The sequence below is a fragment of the Cetorhinus maximus genome, chromosome 4, assembly GCF_964194155.1.
Source record: "Cetorhinus maximus chromosome 4, sCetMax3.hap1.1, whole genome shotgun sequence".
Lineage (NCBI taxonomy): Eukaryota > Metazoa > Chordata > Chondrichthyes > Lamniformes > Cetorhinidae > Cetorhinus > Cetorhinus maximus.
Genome location: NC_135882.1, coordinates 67,084,225 through 67,100,838, shown reverse-complemented (window position 1 = coordinate 67,100,838; position 16,614 = coordinate 67,084,225). Strand labels below are relative to the sequence as shown.

At 45.4% G+C, this 16,614-nt stretch overlaps 1 protein-coding gene across 1 annotated transcript in view; it reads right to left on the bottom strand.

Annotated features, from left to right (window-relative positions):
• Positions 1-16,614, bottom strand: part of LOC144680079 (serine incorporator 1-like) — a 252,674-nt gene that overhangs the window by 44,525 nt on the left and 191,535 nt on the right. Inside the window, exon 7 of the mRNA XM_078541228.1 lies at positions 11,971-12,140. Coding sequence (XP_078397354.1) covers positions 11,971-12,140 — 170 coding nt within the window. The remainder of the gene's footprint in view (positions 1-11,970; positions 12,141-16,614) is intronic.

Here is a 16,614-nt window from a genome sequence, read left to right as displayed (position 1 = left end):
ACTTAACGTTTTGCGGCACTGGGTGCACAATCTCCGGTGGCATCTGGGGGGGCATTCACCACTGCTGCAATCTGAATCCATGTGTCCTTGGTAGCAGCAGGCAGTTTGAGATGGCCAGCTGGATATCTGATTTCTCTTCTCCTTTGGACCTACCAAGACGTGCAGGTCCCGGTCAGAAAAGCATGGGGCAGCCAGCCCCATCCCTTCCAAAGCAGCAATGGAATTAATTAATCAAAATATAAGGCAAGAAGGGTCATGAGCAACTTGCTCTAGGTCACTTTTGTACTTACATGCACTAGCTATTTACATATCTCATCTTAACGGTATGGCTAAGAGAAGGGCTCCGCACATATGCTTGGTGCCGTGTATGTGTGGCTGTCACTCCAAGGTGACATGATGTGCACAGCCACAGCTGACAGCCCTACAGGCTTACTCTGTCTTATTCAGACTGTCACACCACTATATTGTGCAAATGTAAGGGGCCTTGGCCAAGGGTCACAGTGTGGGCATATCCAGAGAGATGAGTGACAACAGGACAAGTGAATGGGATAATGAGCATCCCAATGTTGCTCATTCATCCACTGAGTCTAGCCAGCTCATTAAATCACTGCATCTTATCTACATCAAGTAGTGGTGCCAAGATGATGCCATCTCCATGGCTGTATTTTGAGAATCCACTCAGTGGTCTAGTTCAGCACATTTTTGATCAGGAAGCATCAATGACAACAATTGACCCATTGGGAAAGTCCATGATGGATCATCCATCCCTAGGATAATCTAACAGTTGGACAACATTTACATTTTTGACACTCACCTAACAACTCAATAACATCTCCTCTAAGGATTGGGATGTGCAGCATTCAGGAAACACTACTCAGGCCCACAACTCAGAAAGGGCACTTCTTATATGCGCCTGAGTCACCCGACCTGTGCCAGGCCTACCTCCAACCTCTCACAACTTCCGGGCTCACATGTCCCGACTCCGAATGCAGCCCGCAACCACCAGCCCCAACCCTCGCTCCCAACCCAAAATTAGAATTGTGGGCAGCCATTTTTTAAAGTTCAGGTTCGCAGAGCCGGGAATTCTCCCATCTCTGCGCACCCGACCCGGAAGCAAAATCTGGGCCTAAGAGTGAGCTTCCTGGATATTTCTGAGAAGCAGTGTGCGAGGAGGGTAAGCTTCTCCAAACAGGCTGTTTGCTGGTCTTTGAAACCTCCTATAACAAGAACTGCAGCCTGCTGGGCCAGGTGGCCATGCTTCAACACTGGGTGCAAATTTGTTTTGCCACAGGCTTGTTCCAAGGTGCTTATAGGCTCTCTACAAGTCTGCAGTGCACAACTATATAAAGCAGGTTTCTTTCCTATGGATGCCAACAATCACAGATGGAGTTCTGGGATTTGAAGTGCTGGACAGGAAGAGGAACATTTTTTTCCCCTCCAAGGGGCAGGAAGACCTCCAGGCCTCAGCTAAGGAGGTAGTTTTTGTTTCATTCTTTGATGGGATGTGGGCTTTGCTGGCTGGGCCAGCATTTATTGCCCATCCCTAACTGCCCTTGAGAAGGTGGTGGTGAGCTGCCTCCTTGAACCACTGCAGTCCATGTGGTGTAGATACACCCACAGTTCTGTTAGGAAGGGAGGTCCAGGATTTTGACCCAGCGACAGCAAAGGAACAGTGATTTATTTCTAAGTCAGGATGGTGTGTGGCTTGGAGTGGAACTTCCAGGTGGTGGTGCCCCAATGCATCTGCTGCCTTTGTCCTTCTAGATGGGTTTGGAAGGAATCTTGGTGAATTCCTGCAGTGCATCTTGTAGCAGATACACACTGCTCCCACTGTGCGTCGGTGGTGGAGGAAGCGAATATTTGTGGATGTGGTGCCAATCAAGCGGGCTGCTGTGCCCTGAATGGTGTCGAGCTTCTTGAGTGTTGTTGGAGCTGCACTCATTCAGGCAAGTGGAAAGTATTCGCTCACATTCCTGGCTTGTGCCTTGTAGACAGTGGACAGGCTTTGGGGAGTCAGGAGGTGAGTTATTCGCCACAAAATTCCCAGCCTCTGACCTGCTCTTGTAGCCATAGTATTTATATGCCTGGTCCAGTTCAGCTTCTGGTCAAGTGTAACCCCCAGGATGTTGGCCGAGTAGTGGATAGTGTAGAGGATAGCCATAATCTCCAGAATGATATAGATGGGTTGGTGGAGTGGGTGGTAAAGTGGCAGATGGATTTTAACATAGAGAAGTGTGAGGTCATACATTCAGAGAGGTCAAACAGTTACAGGGATTACACAATAAATGGGAATATACTAAGAGGGGTAGATGAAGTGAGAGATCTTGGCGTACAAGTACACAGGTCCATGAAGGCAGCAGTTCAAGTAGACAAGGTTGTAAAGAAGGCATATGGAATGCTCTCCTTCACTGGCAGAGGTATAGAATATAAAAGTAAGGATATAATGTTGGAATTGTATAAAAAACTGGTGAGGCCACAACTGGAGTATTGTGTGCAGTTCTGATCACCACATTACAAGAAGGACGTAATAGCTCTGGAGAGAGTGCAGAGGATGTTTACAAGAATGTTGCCAGGGTTAGAAAAGTGTAGCTACGAGGAGAGATTGGATAGTTTGGGGTTATTTACCCTGGAACAAGGAAGGCTGAGAGGTGACTTGATTGAGGTGTACAAAATTATGAGGGGAATAGATAGAGTGGACAGGATAAAATTGTTTCCCTTATGGAGAAATAGATTCAAGATAAGTGGCAGAAGGTGTAGGGGGGACATGAGGTAGAACTTTTTTATGCAAGGGGTCGTGGGTGTCTGGAATTCGCTGCCCAGGTTGGTGGTAGTGGCAGAAACTTTGAAACTCTTTTAAAAAGTACCTGGATCTGCACTTAAAGTGCTGTAAGTTGCCGGGCTATGGGCCGGTTGCAGGAAGGTGGGATTAGAAGGAGTACCAGGGTGTCCTCGGGCTGGCATGGACAAGATGGGCCGAATGGCCTCCTTCTGTGCTGTAACTTTTCTGTGGTTCTTTGGTTCTATGTTGATAGTTGGGGATTCAGTGATGGCAATGCCATTGAATGTGATGGGATGATGGTTAGATTCTCTCTTGTTGGAGATGGTCATTGCCTGGCACTTGTGTGGCACGAATGTTACTTGCCACTTGTCAGCCCAAGCCTGGATATTATCCAGGTCTTGCTGCATTTGGACATGGGCTGCTTCAGTATCTGAGGAGTGGCAAATGGTGCTGAACATTGTGCAATAATCAACAAAAATCCCCACTTCTGACCTTATGATGGAAGGAAGGTCATTGATGAAGCAGCTGAAGATGGTTGTGCTGAGGACACTATCCTGAGGAACTCCAGCAGTAATGCCCTGGAGCTGAGTTGATGGACCCCCAAAAACCACAACCATTTTCCGTTGTGCTAGGTACGACTCTAACCAGTGGAGAACAGTTAGAGAACATGACTCAGGACACCAATGTCTGGAGCATTGTTCCAGGAATGTTGGCTACAATGCAGGAAAAAAAATCAATTATTTGACAAATATTGTTGAAGTTTGAACACTGCTGAACTATTTACTCATCACCATTCACAGTTTCATTCATCACAATACTCAGCACTCAAAACTCCCCTCCCCTACTACGCTGCTGTGATCAGTGGAAATGTTGAAGAAGATTCTTTGCAGGGTTTCTCTATATCTTTTTGTCTCTTGTCATATGCTTTCAACATCCACATCATTTTTTTTCTGCTCTCTCTCACACCACAATCTAAATCTTTTCACCTCTTTTTCATTTCAGAGGTGGGGTCTGGGTGAGGGTGGGGGTGGGGAGGGGATAGGGGTGAAGAGAGACGCAAGATAACAGGGGGCAAACCCACAAGTACCGTCAGTATGTTGGAATGTCCGATTTCAACACGAAGACCAATATTCCCTCTAAGCTGTGCGGGTGAGCGGCATTCGAAAATGTGCTGTGTGGGAAACAAACAGCATTCCCTTTAAAATGTGTATCAATCTTAAAGGGACTGCGCAGTGCAACAAGTTGGCTGCACACAATGAGCAGACATTAGAGGGAACATTGATGGTGACCTAATTCTAATTTTACTTTGGGTCTCGCATCACCAAAGATGGCGTGCCCTCAAGACCTATTTTGAACTTAAATATTTAAAGGATGTATTATTGTCACAACTGGGCTCAGGGTGTCTATGATAGAAGAGAGCAGGAAACCGTGCTGTCATATTTATTGACTATTTACTCTATTTACAAAGGCGGACTTTAGCAGATTCCATTAGCACCGTCTTCCCTCAGGTTCCAGTTACATGGGATCTGACATCATCTGGCATCACTAATGATGCACTCTAGCTATTAACATAATAGCTATTAACCCTTTATGCTACACCTCCCCCCAAGTCTTTTGTTCTGCTCATTAACATTAACAATTTACACATCCTACTTCACCCCCACTCACAACCTCTTGTGCCGGTGGCATCAATCTCCAACTGTGTCCTTGGCTCTCCTGAGGATTTGTAGGATGTATGTTCTCCATAATCTTCTCCTTGGACGGCACTGACCTCCACAGGCAGAGATTTCTGCTTCTGGTCTGCAGTATAAAGGCAGATAAGCAGAGATTTTTTTATTTTCTCTTTTTTTCTTTCCCTTCTTCTTGGTACTCTGGGGAAAGATTGACCTGCTGACTGCTCTAAATTGAAAGAATGGAGCTCGTTCAGCTCCTGTGAAGATTTGTACAGCTGTAGAGGGTCTACAAACTTCTACTACTGCAACAAATGGAGTATTATTTAATGTCTCATCCATGAACAATCAGACAGATGAAGAGAAGGACTAAGAATATTCCTAAGAAAAAATGGTGATTGTGCTGCGCATACTGTAGGAAGTTCCTTTTTTGTAGGTAGTGGTCAAAGTTGCACACTCTATTCAGTGTGAGTTTGCTTCTCAATGGGCCTGAATATTTCTGGAACTTTATCAGAATGTACGCTGTCACCAGCATTAGCAGTGAAAGAAACATGCAGAGGCAAAGAAATTATGCTTTCTTGTACACATATGGCTCTTCATCTGTCTGATTTGTTCATGGATGAGACATTACATAATACTCCATTTGTTGCAGTCATATAAGATCTGTTGTAAGCAGCTCTAGTTTTTTGATCTCCAGATTTAACTTCAGATTCAATGATAGCAGGAATTTGTTCTGCAATGGTTACAGAGGCAATAGTAAGAACTTCTTATCTTGGTTCTTCATTGTACAAAAGAGTTGCTGCATCAAGTTGTTGTTGTTTGTCATTGGTGTCTTCAGCAGAATGAACAGACAGATTTGCCTCTTTATCACCTTGTTGAATAATAAGCCGACCCCCTCAGTAGAGGTATCTGGGTTGGCTGTGTCATCTGTGCCATTGTCTTCATAAAGGAAAGCAAGGTTCAGGATCTCCTGCAACAAATCATCAATATCAGTGGCGTCTTGGTTACCATCCTCTTCCACTCCTTCCCAAAAGAACAAATTAAGGTCCAGAATATCATCTTGCTTCTGGTCACCTTCATCCTTGGTGTACTTCTTCATCTAATCTCTCCTCGAAGAGAAATGTAGATCTACGCTGTCCTCCTCTGGTCGTAGGGATGGGGTTTAGTCTGTGAAGACTGATTCACAGCTTTCTGAGTCAACCGAAGTTTCTTCTGTAACTGGTGAATAAAGAAATTGCAAAGCTATACAAGCTTCTCTGCTCAACAATGAACAATGTTGATTAGGAATTACATATATGGCAGAATCGTCCCAGATTTGCACTAAGTGTGGTAGCGGGCGGGAAAAAGAACGTTTTACCTGCCAGCTGCAATGGCGGCTTTTCACACCATATCATCCCAATCCCGCCTCATTAATCACACATTCCCGGGAAGCACACTGTTTCGATGGCAGGCAGGACCTCATTTGTCCTCCACTCAGTCACTTTGCTGCTCCCTCATGCCGAGTGCCATATTTAAAGTGCAGCTGTGCGCACACCTCTCAGTGCTTCCAGCCCAGGACTGCTGCACAGAAGACATGGCTCCAAAAGGCAAGACGACTGCAGCCCCCCTATTCAGTGACACGTCCCTGGAATGCCTTTTAGATGGTGTGGAGGCCTGTCATGATGTCCTCTACCCCCGCTCAGGCTGCAGGAGGTCCAGCAATCTTACCACTCCAGCTTAGTAGGTGATGGCAGCGGCGATCAGTGCCAATGCTGTACAGAAGAGGTTGGCCATCCAATGCAGAAAGAGGATCAATGATCTCATCCGTGCCACCAGGGTAAGGCAACCATCTCATCACTTTAAACTCACACATTCACAAGGCCATTACACATTCACTGGCATCTCACTCACTGCCAGCTAAAGGGACATCACCACTCACTCACACACACCCTCACATTCCCATCTGGCCTCATCTCCTCTGGAGACTGCCTCCTCAGCACTCACTATATTGAGGCCACTTACACAGGTCAACTTGTGCCCCCACAGAAACCTGGGATATCCCCTTCCTCAGTACAGTCCTCGCCCTGCAGCCTCTTCTCCCCCTTCCTCAAGCAAGACCTAGCCCTGCAGCCATTGAAAAGCCACCCCCATCTTATGGGTGGTCTGGTAGGTAGAGACCTGCGAAGCATGGCACTGTTGACCACGAGTACTGCCCAAAGCAAGGTAGGCCAAAAACCTCAAAGTCTCGAGTGAAGTGCAGCTCACCAGGTGCACGTCACGTATTTACAGTTGTGAAACACATAGGCATGTCCTCGGATGATCCAGTGTTGTGGAATGATTCCAGTGGGCTGGGTTTATAATGATATGCAGAAGTGCTACAATAAAGTTCCCAATGTCCTACAGAGACAAATGCGACATTGACAGGCAGAGCGGACGATTGCAAACTGGTTTCATGATGTCGTGAAACCGATGTTTGGCCTTTTCGCCATATTATCCGCTCACACTGCCAAACACGCCCAATGCCAACGGGCACAGAAAATTCCACCCATAAGGTACCAATGAGCTCTATGCCATTATAACAAAACGTAGCAGTTGTCTATCCTTACATTTTGAGTGGAATACCTCCTGCACTGTGAAGTTGAATAGTAGACGGCGGGAGAAATTCAGAATTCAGCCACGGGGTGGTAGCAGAAAAAATGGACACTCCTGCTCCTGTGTTCAGTTTAAAATTCATCTTCTGGCCATTGACCATGATATCTGCCACTTCACCTACGAAGAATACATACTGTTCTTCAGCATGTTATTTCTTGGACACTTGCAGATTGGAATGGTCTGTCTTTAAATTTTTGACCTGGAAATGTTTCCTGCTGTTGTGGTATGTTATTTTAAAATGAGCCCTCTTGTGGCAGGAGCAGCACTTGACATTAATGGCTGGGCAGGCTTTGAGCCAATGAGATTTTTATCCCGTTACAATGTGGACATGGGGCAGAATCACCCCAAATTTGCACTAAGTGCAGTAGTGGGTGGGAAAAATGGTTTACCCATCGGCCGCAATGGCGGCTTCTCACGTCGTATCGTCCCAATCCCTTCGCATTATTTATGCATTGCTGGGAAACACGCCATTTCAATGGTGGACACGTTCTCATTAACCTGCCACGCCATCACCTTGACGCTCATCACGCTGGGTGCCACATTTAAAGTGCAGCCGCACGCACACCTCTCAGTGCTTCCAGCCCAGGACAGCTGCACAGAAGACAGGATGGCCTAAAGAGGCAAAAGGACTGTAGCCCCCCCCAATTTAGCAATGTATCACTCAAGCGCCGTTTGGATGCCGTGGGGTAGCAACATCTCCAATCCAGCATTTGAGGTGGTGGCAGTGGTGGTCAGCGCTAATGCCTTGCAAAAGAGGACAGCCACCCAGTGCCACTACAGGATGAATGGTCTCATCTGGTCTGCCAGGATAAGTCACTCTTCTCATCACTCTCAACTTATACACTCACAAACCCACCACACATTCACAGAGATCTCACACCTCAAGGGAAGACACCATTAACTCTCACACACACCCTCACATCTCCATCAGACTCATATCCTCTCGAGCTCACGTCCTCATCCCGTCCATGGCTCCACTCACCACACAAACATTCCATGCAGTGCCATGTGTCCTGTTCACACTCTCTCCATCTGTTTTCATGCAGGAGAAGCCTGCTCACATCAGCAGGGAGAGGTCCCAGACTGGGGGTGGAGTGGCCCACATTAGGCCCCTCACTCACTTTGAGGAGCGTGCCATCGCGCTGACTGGTCAGGACATGGACCGTGTCTGTGGTGACGGTGAGGTCGGCGACGAACACCTTCATGAAGATCCTGCACCACATCATCCCTCTCTCAACGCAAATGCTCTCTCTCCTGCTTTTGGCTCTGCTGCCATGCGCTAATTACCTCTACTTTGGTTCACAGGGAGCTCTGCCAAGCGACCGACACCCTCAGCCAGCCAGTCCCTCAGCTCCATCCAGGTCCTCACCTCCAGCCAAGAGGACACCTCCTCCATTGAATCATGGAAATAAGCAGCCTGGAAGACCTGTCACAGCGTTTACCCACACCCTCCACCAACGCAGAGACACACACCTCGGTGGGGCCTAGATCTAGAGCAGGCTCGGGTTCATAACCTGGTGGTCACTGCATGGTCACATGTCCACAGCAGGAGGAGGCAGGTTCAGTCGAGTTCCCTGGCATTCGGAGGACTGAAGAAAGAGGCATCTGTGAGGTCTGAGTCAGATACTGAACCTCTGGATTTGGCCTTCCAACTTATCGTGGAGAGTCAGCAGAAGATGGAGGAACATCACGCAGAGCTGTTGGAAGCCCTCAACAGAGTGGCTCGCGAGTCGGAGGAGTGCATCCGCCTGCTCTCTGATGAAGCTGTGCCCACATATGCGCACAGAGGTCTCCATGGGAAGGATGGTGGATGCCATGGAGACCCTGGTCGAGTAGAACACAGATATGTGTGCAGGCCTGCACTCCATCGCGGTAGCCATGGGTGAGTTCCTGCAGTGGCAACACAAGAGTGAAACGGGGCATCTTGACGTCCCCCCCGGTGCTCCTTCCCTTCCGGGAGTCAGGGCGGGGGCCCTCAGGCACCAGAAGGGAGATGCAGCAACTGGACACTCTTTGGTAATCCACTCAGTAATCTCAGAGGCTGTCCTCTCCCTCCAAGTCCCCATTGCCTGTGAGTCCTCTGTCACCGCGGAGGGAGAAGCTGGCCAGTGATTCTGGAGGGATAAGTGTATGTTTGGCAGGGCCTTTCAGAGCCTCATGCAAGCATTCTCCCATGCACGTGGATCCTTTCCATTTCACACTCACTGTCCTGCTGGGGTTCACTTCAATGCTGCCTGCTGGGGTTCACGTCCAGTTGTCTATCTGAGCTGACCTGCATCTCCACCCACCCACTGATCGCACTCCCATGCAGCATCTGATCTCGCCCACCATAACTCTCATTTCACTTTCGATTTAGTCAGCATGGTGGTGATAGAATATTTCATTCACTCCCCCATCCTTTCCCCTCCCCCAGTCACCCATTTGCTTTCCCCCATCATAGTTGGCACCCCGGGCAACACCTTCCACTTCCCCACTGTGACCTACCAGCCGCAACCCTCTTCCTTCTGGGATGTCCGGGTGAACATGCATGTTCCACTCCTTCCCAAAAATCCCACCATCCACGTTAACCTCCCCAATGTCCTCCTTCCCACCCCAGGATCTGTGTCTGCTTTCAAGTCCCCACCAAACACCCTTGCCGACCCTTCCACTGATATCTTCGAAGCCTCACCCACCCACCCATCTGCCTCACTCTGCCCTCAGTCATTCTCACCATTCCCTCGTACCACGCCCACCGTCAGTTCACTTCTCAGGAGGCAGTCATGGACTCATCAGAGCCCTGCATTGCATGTTCACCTGGACATCCCCCCCACTCTAGACCCCTTCCCCCCTCGAACCCCTTCCCCCCTTGGAGCTCCTTAACCCTTTGGAACTCCTTACCCCTGGAACTCCTTACCCCCTTGGAACTCCTTGCTTTGTCCTCCCCCTTTCCTGACTCCTTCAGACATCCTTACTTCTTCCGCCACCCTTAGTCCTCTCCCCCTCCTGATTCCTTCCTCCACCCTTATTTTTTCCTTCGCCGTTACTTCCACCTCTCTACCCTCTCCTTCCTCCCCCCATACTTCCTCCTATCTCCACACTCCTTCATCCCCCTGGACTCCCTCCCCTCTTTGCACTCCTTCTTCCCCCTGGACCCCCTGTGATTTTAATCCCTCTCTGTTACTCATCTCTCTGGTTTCCATTTGCAGTTCCTTCTGCAATCACCGTTGCTACTGTGGCTGACTGCATTCTTCATTCAAAGTCCAATCTAAATCTGCAATGGAGCCACCCACACTAATGCGTAAGTGAACACCTCCAAACTTTACCAATACAACATGAACTTTCAGCACTGGAGGGAACTGGGAAATCAGCTGTGAAAACTGTAATTTCCTTAATATTGGAACAGCTGACCTTTAACTAGGCCCATGATGTGGCACTCAATCTCACCCCATTTCACTGCTGAGTCTCCTGAGTCCTGGGAAGCCCATGCTGGAGGCAATAAATTCAAATTCCACTTACATATGATAGCTAAAGATCTGCTTCTCAACATTGGGTTACTTGGCCACACCAAGACCTATCTTCATTAAAAGCGGAATTGAGCAGATCTCAGCCGAGTTTGGCATTCCCTATATTTTAACCATGCCCTTCACCTTCTCCATCCATTGGTGAGGGGAGGGGGGAGGTTAAAATTCACCCAGCACAGTGTGGATGGTGGAGCTTTGCCTATAGCAGGTGGCTTATAGCAAAATCATGGTTGCACTGTCTGTGATGCTCTTTCTATTAACATTAATGGACAAGAATTTGCAGGTAATACATCCACAATTTTCAGATAGAACACTCTCACTCTTTTAAAAAGATAAAAATTGAGCAATATTGAAGTTAAAATTCGAAAAGGTAAAAAGAAAATAGCGAATAGGAGGCAGAAAAATAAATAAGGCAAAGCTGCACAGTTAGAGGTGTTTCTGTAATAGGGATGCAAAATTATATTGAAATTAGTAGTTCAGGTTTAATATTATGCTAAAAAAACCCTTTTGACTCTTATTTTACTATAATTCTAATATTAATTTAGTAGTACATGAGTTGAAACAAACAAAAGCCAGTCAGATCCAGAGCACTTTCATTGAACATATCTGTTTGAAGTGAATTCCTTCAAATATTAGGGTAAAAATGCAATGGTGTCAAATTCCTTGTTCACTGTTTTAAAAAGTAAATCTGTTTGAGTGTAAAGTGTCAAATTTTCTAAAAGAAATTTCAGACTTAGTTTTTCTGTTAAACTTAAATCAAGCGTGAGGAAAGAGAATTTTCAAACAGCAATAATGTTCTGTAAAACTCTTTATGGTGAGCAATTTTACAGGGAGCAGACAATTTCTTTATTCTGTGGATGAGATTGGGAGGCAGCATTTATTGCCCATTCCTAATTACAATGAAATTATTAAAGCCAAACATGTAGTGTGGAACTGGCTTACATGCACACATTAGAGAAGTAATTACTTTAATGACAAAAACTAACCACTTTGAGCTAGAAATGACCAGATCTTTCAAAACTTAAATTTTACCACAGTTAGATATGAACTCATGATTTCTAGGTTTCTAGTCTAGTACCATAATCACTAGGTTAGCACACAATCCCTACTGAACGTACCTACATAATTCTTGCCTCAAGAACAATTTTTACTTATGTTCAAATAATGCAGTCAGATACTAAGAGCCAAAGTTTTCTTTTAATTTATACCACTTATACTTCTTAATCCAACATACAAGTTCTCAACCAAGCTTAGTTATCTTAATTCAAGTAGATCCATTCAACTTATATCATTTGTCATAAATAAAATATTCAAGAAATCTTGGGATCATTTTTAAAAGAGATGATATTAAAAAAAACTATCATGAAATTAAGATTTGTAATATGCTTACCTGGATCTTTGGATGAACTGATATTAAAGAAGCTACAACACAAATAAGTATGTTGAAGCTAATAACAAATTTATTTTCAATACAGCCATCAACTGTGGTGTAAAACACATAGCAGAGGATTGCCATGGTTAATGACAACACATAATTCAGACATGTAACTGATAGAAGTGCTGCAAAGATACAAAAACAGAACAATGTCACTAAAAATCTTATAATGACCATTCCAACATTTTCCAATTTCAAAACAATGCTGTTAAATAATAAAACAATGTTGCAGAACAAATAATTGAAAGTGGCCTCTCTTTACTAAGTGTTAGAAAAAATAATAAAGCATCAATTACTGTAAAAATACAGTATATAGAAATGGTAGCAGGGGGCAAAAATGTTTTGATTTAAGCACTGGAAGATCTTGCCCAGAGACTTCTAAAACAAATTGGATTTTCCGGGTCCACAGGTATTTCTTTCTTTATTTCCATTTCCCAATTATCTGAGTGAGATTTTTAATTTAGTTACATTTTGTACTGAATTGTAGACATATTTGAGTTCTGTATATCTGCCTTTGAAAAGCGGGCCTTGTATGGTTCAATTCAGTTCAATGAGTCCTTCAGCACATCAGGCCAATTTCTGCAACAAACCCAACCAGACCCCAGGTTATGAGAATGGAGATTCTGTAGCAGCTCTCTATGGGATTTGAAGACATCTAAGTTTATGTCTGCCTTGATATAGGGATTAATATTACCAATGCAAGGGACAAGACTAAGGGCTGGATTTTATGTCCTACCTCACCGGGTATGTTTTTAGTGGGAGGGCATGCCAAACATCTTGGTGGCTAGCACATCACCTTGTCGTCCATAATATGCTGGGCTGGCGGGTGTTGAAATTGGCAGCCCACCCTTCATATTTGAATGCATAATTAAAGGCCAATTAAGCTTGTAACCAAGCCAATTGACCAGGATAATAGGCTGGCATCGCCATAACATGATTGGCACAGGCAGACCGAAGGGAGTGGCCTAGATGAAAAATGACAGGAAAGAAGGGGACACCTCATTTGGGGTGGGGTGGGTGTCCTGTGTGCATCAGGGGCATACCCCCCTAAGATGTCACCTCCCCATCCTTCCTCACCACCTGCCCTCCAAAACCTGGCCACCCACCCCCCTCTCCCCTCCCTGGGCTCTAAGATCCCTCTGCACCCTAAAAGCCCGGGACCTACGTTCCTGCCAAGCCATCTTTCTCCTTGGTGATGATCCCTTCTGTATTCCCGGCAGTGACCACTATTGAGCACTGGCACTGCTAGGACCGCTAGATTGGCCAGCAGTTCTCATAAGGGTGGGGCTTCCTCCCACTGACAGGCAGATGTCCCACTCTCAGCTAGTGTGCCTGCACCAAGAAGTTATGGCATGTTAGGGGCGGGCTTCTTTCCGGCATGTCAGCTCCTGGCTGACTTTCCTTCCTGCGTGGGAGGGGTGTGGGCAGGTACAAGCAGTCCACTCCCATGTAGCCCTAAGAGTAGATTTAATATAAGTTTTTAAAGTTGCGAACAAGTGAACAAAGAGTCTATTTCTCCCTTTGGGAAGTGAAAGTTGAGGGATCATCAAACTAAAATTGTAAGTTAAGGAAGCAAGGAGAGAGTTTAGGAGAAACTTCTGCAACCAGAGAATAATTCTTCCCATTCCAGTTTTCTCAACCCCTTGTGGTGAAGCATCGCACATCTATTTTCCCCCTTTGATAGGATCACAAAAATCTGAAAATCAATAAGTAAAGAGTACAAGGGTATGAACTTGTACTCTGCCATTCTAGAATCGAATATCTTTGCACAAATCTGGCCTAACCCTAATTTTTTTAAAATGTTCAAACAAGTACTGTGATGCACAAGGATTTTTTCTGGTTACTCATAAAAGAGCTCAATAGTTCAAAAGGATTGGATATTAGTTGTGGGAAAATAAATTCCTGAGGCCAGAAGTTGTCACAAATGGATTGATTTTAGCAGGAATATATGGCAAAAATGAGAGGCAGAAAAGGAGAGATTTTCACCATATTATAGGGTGAGACAGGAATTGCTGAAACTGAGGAACGTTCAAAGGGAATACTTGTGATTGTATAGCAAAACCTGTACACAGTCCTTAACAAAGTTACCTGCTGCTCTCTCCTTACATCTTAAGTCCTGATATCTGTACTCATTTTATTCATCTTATTAGCATGAAAGGCAGAGTAAATTTGGCCTGGATCCAAACCCTGGATCCTCTGGCCTCCAGTTAAGCACACAGGTAACTGAATTACTTGTTGATGTTTTGCATTAAGTGTACAAAAAGCAGATAATTTTCTAAAAGATAAGTATTTCACATCATTATAAATATAGGCAATATGCAATACTTACCATGTATATACGACTTCAAAAATATGATTTAACACATTTCAAAGGGTCTGACTGTGATTAAAGCTAGCATACAGAAAACACTCAAACATCATGATCCTGTTACTAAAATAATAGCTGAAATACAATTGGCCTTTTTTGTAAGGTACTGTACTCTGACTCCTACCTCTCCTACCTATAACCAGGCTTTAGTCAGGCAGTGTGCACCTTCATTGGAAATGGGGAGGAAAGTCAGCTGTGCAGCAGTAAGGACTGTTGGTTGTAGCAAGGCGCTATTTCTATTGCTTCAAGCAGCAGCCAGATGACCCCCACACCCAAAGATATTGCCTGATACTTGTACCTAAATTACAGCTGCATTTTCTTGCTGCTGGCTCTTCTCAGATCTTTTATTCCAAGAGGGGTTGTGTTCAGGGAGTTTTCTGGATTAGCCTCCAAATTGAACATTCCCCGGGCACAAAGGAGATGAAAATTCAATCCGCCATGTCATAAACTGTAGCCTAGATATGATTACATTGTCTACCATCTTCATGCAGGCACTACAGTGACATTGCTGAGCCTAATATCTAGACTCGTGTTTATGATGTATAAGGTCCCAGATTGAAATCCTGCTGTAAACGTTGTGTGGGGACATCTAGTGCCAATCAGTATTAGGGCAGCTTGTGATGCATTGTTGAAAATACGACTCTAGAAATTACTGTACATATCAATATACAAATGTTCAATGCAGTTGTATGAAATTTAATTACAATAGTGACATTAATCCTTTCTGCTTAGCCGACTAATATACAAAATAACTGCAAGTGCTTTTTTTTTAAAGTGTATATATCATTGATCATTTGACCTCCTCCTTTACATTCATCATCTTTCCCCAGTCATCTACTTCCATTGCACTACCCTATCGTAATACTATTACTATCTGCCCCAAACTAATCTATACATATTGACATTGGATTCTCTTTCAATGCCACACGTGCACCCCCGGCCCTGTTCTTTTTTTTATCCCTTCTATTCCTAATCCCTTTGTGAAACTATTATTAGCTTGAGCCCAGCTTCCATGGCATTATGGCCCTCATATACCTTTCCTTCAGTCTCAGTTCAGTTTCCCGGTGCTACAGAGAAAAAGAGGCAGAGCATTTCCCAGGATTTCCAAGGCTTCTGTTAATGGGTGGATGTGAGCTAGCATTTGCACTATAAGCAGGCCCAACACATCCAAAATTAGGCTGGCAGTCATGTTTCTGGCCCTCTGATCTCAAACTCCTCTTCTTAAAATAAATGGGTGTTCAGTTCCAGTGACACCCCTAGAACCTGGCAGTGGGCCTTGCCCCCACCTGCATGTTTTGACATCATTTGCATTCAACAGAATTCATTTGCACTCATTTAACATCAGTTGTGCTCAAAAGCAATCATTTAGCCATTATTTAACATTGCAAGTAATGTAACTGACATCAATGTCATCTATTGCCCCAAACCACAGTGCTCAAACACTTGTGATTAGCAACAACATTTAAGCATTTGAACACCAAAAATGATCAGAGTTTATGTTCCATGTTTCTGAATTTCCATAGCTTCAAGTATCCCAAAATTAAGCTAACTTTAGAACGAGCAGACTCGGTTTTAACAAATCTTAATAAGCTAGTTTTGTCTTTTTCTTCCTATCTTATAATGCAGCACAAACCTGCCACATCCCACCTCATCCCCATCGCACAACCAACGCACCCACCCATTCCCCAAAAATTCCAGCAGTTTCCTCCCCCCACCCCCTATCTCTCTCCCCGTTCCCGGGCAAATGTTTTCCCCCACCACCCCCCAAGCAATTTTCTCCCCCGCCACCCCCTGAGCAATTTTCTCCCCCCACCAATCCCCCGAGCAATTTTCTCACCCCAACACTCCCCTGATCAATTCTCTCTGGCCACCAACCACCTTTCTGCCCCCGAAACCCCAACACCCCCAAATTGCAGCGGTCCTCTTCCCCTCTCTCTCTCCCCCCCTTCTTCTCCCACTCTCCCCCTTCCTTCTTCCACTCCACCCCCTCTCCTCATCCCTTTCTCTTTCTCCCTTTCCCTCTCCTTCCCCATTAGCCCTCTCTTTCCTCCTTACCCTTATCTTTCTCCCTCACCCTTCTCTTTACCCCTTCTCTCTTCCCCCTCATACCTCTCTTTACCCCTTCCCTCTTTCTTCTCTTTCCCCCACTCTTCCCTACCTTTCATCTTTGGCACCCTTCCCTTTCCTCTTCCACCAACCAGAGCTCAGAGCCAGCCAAAACCAGAAGTGGC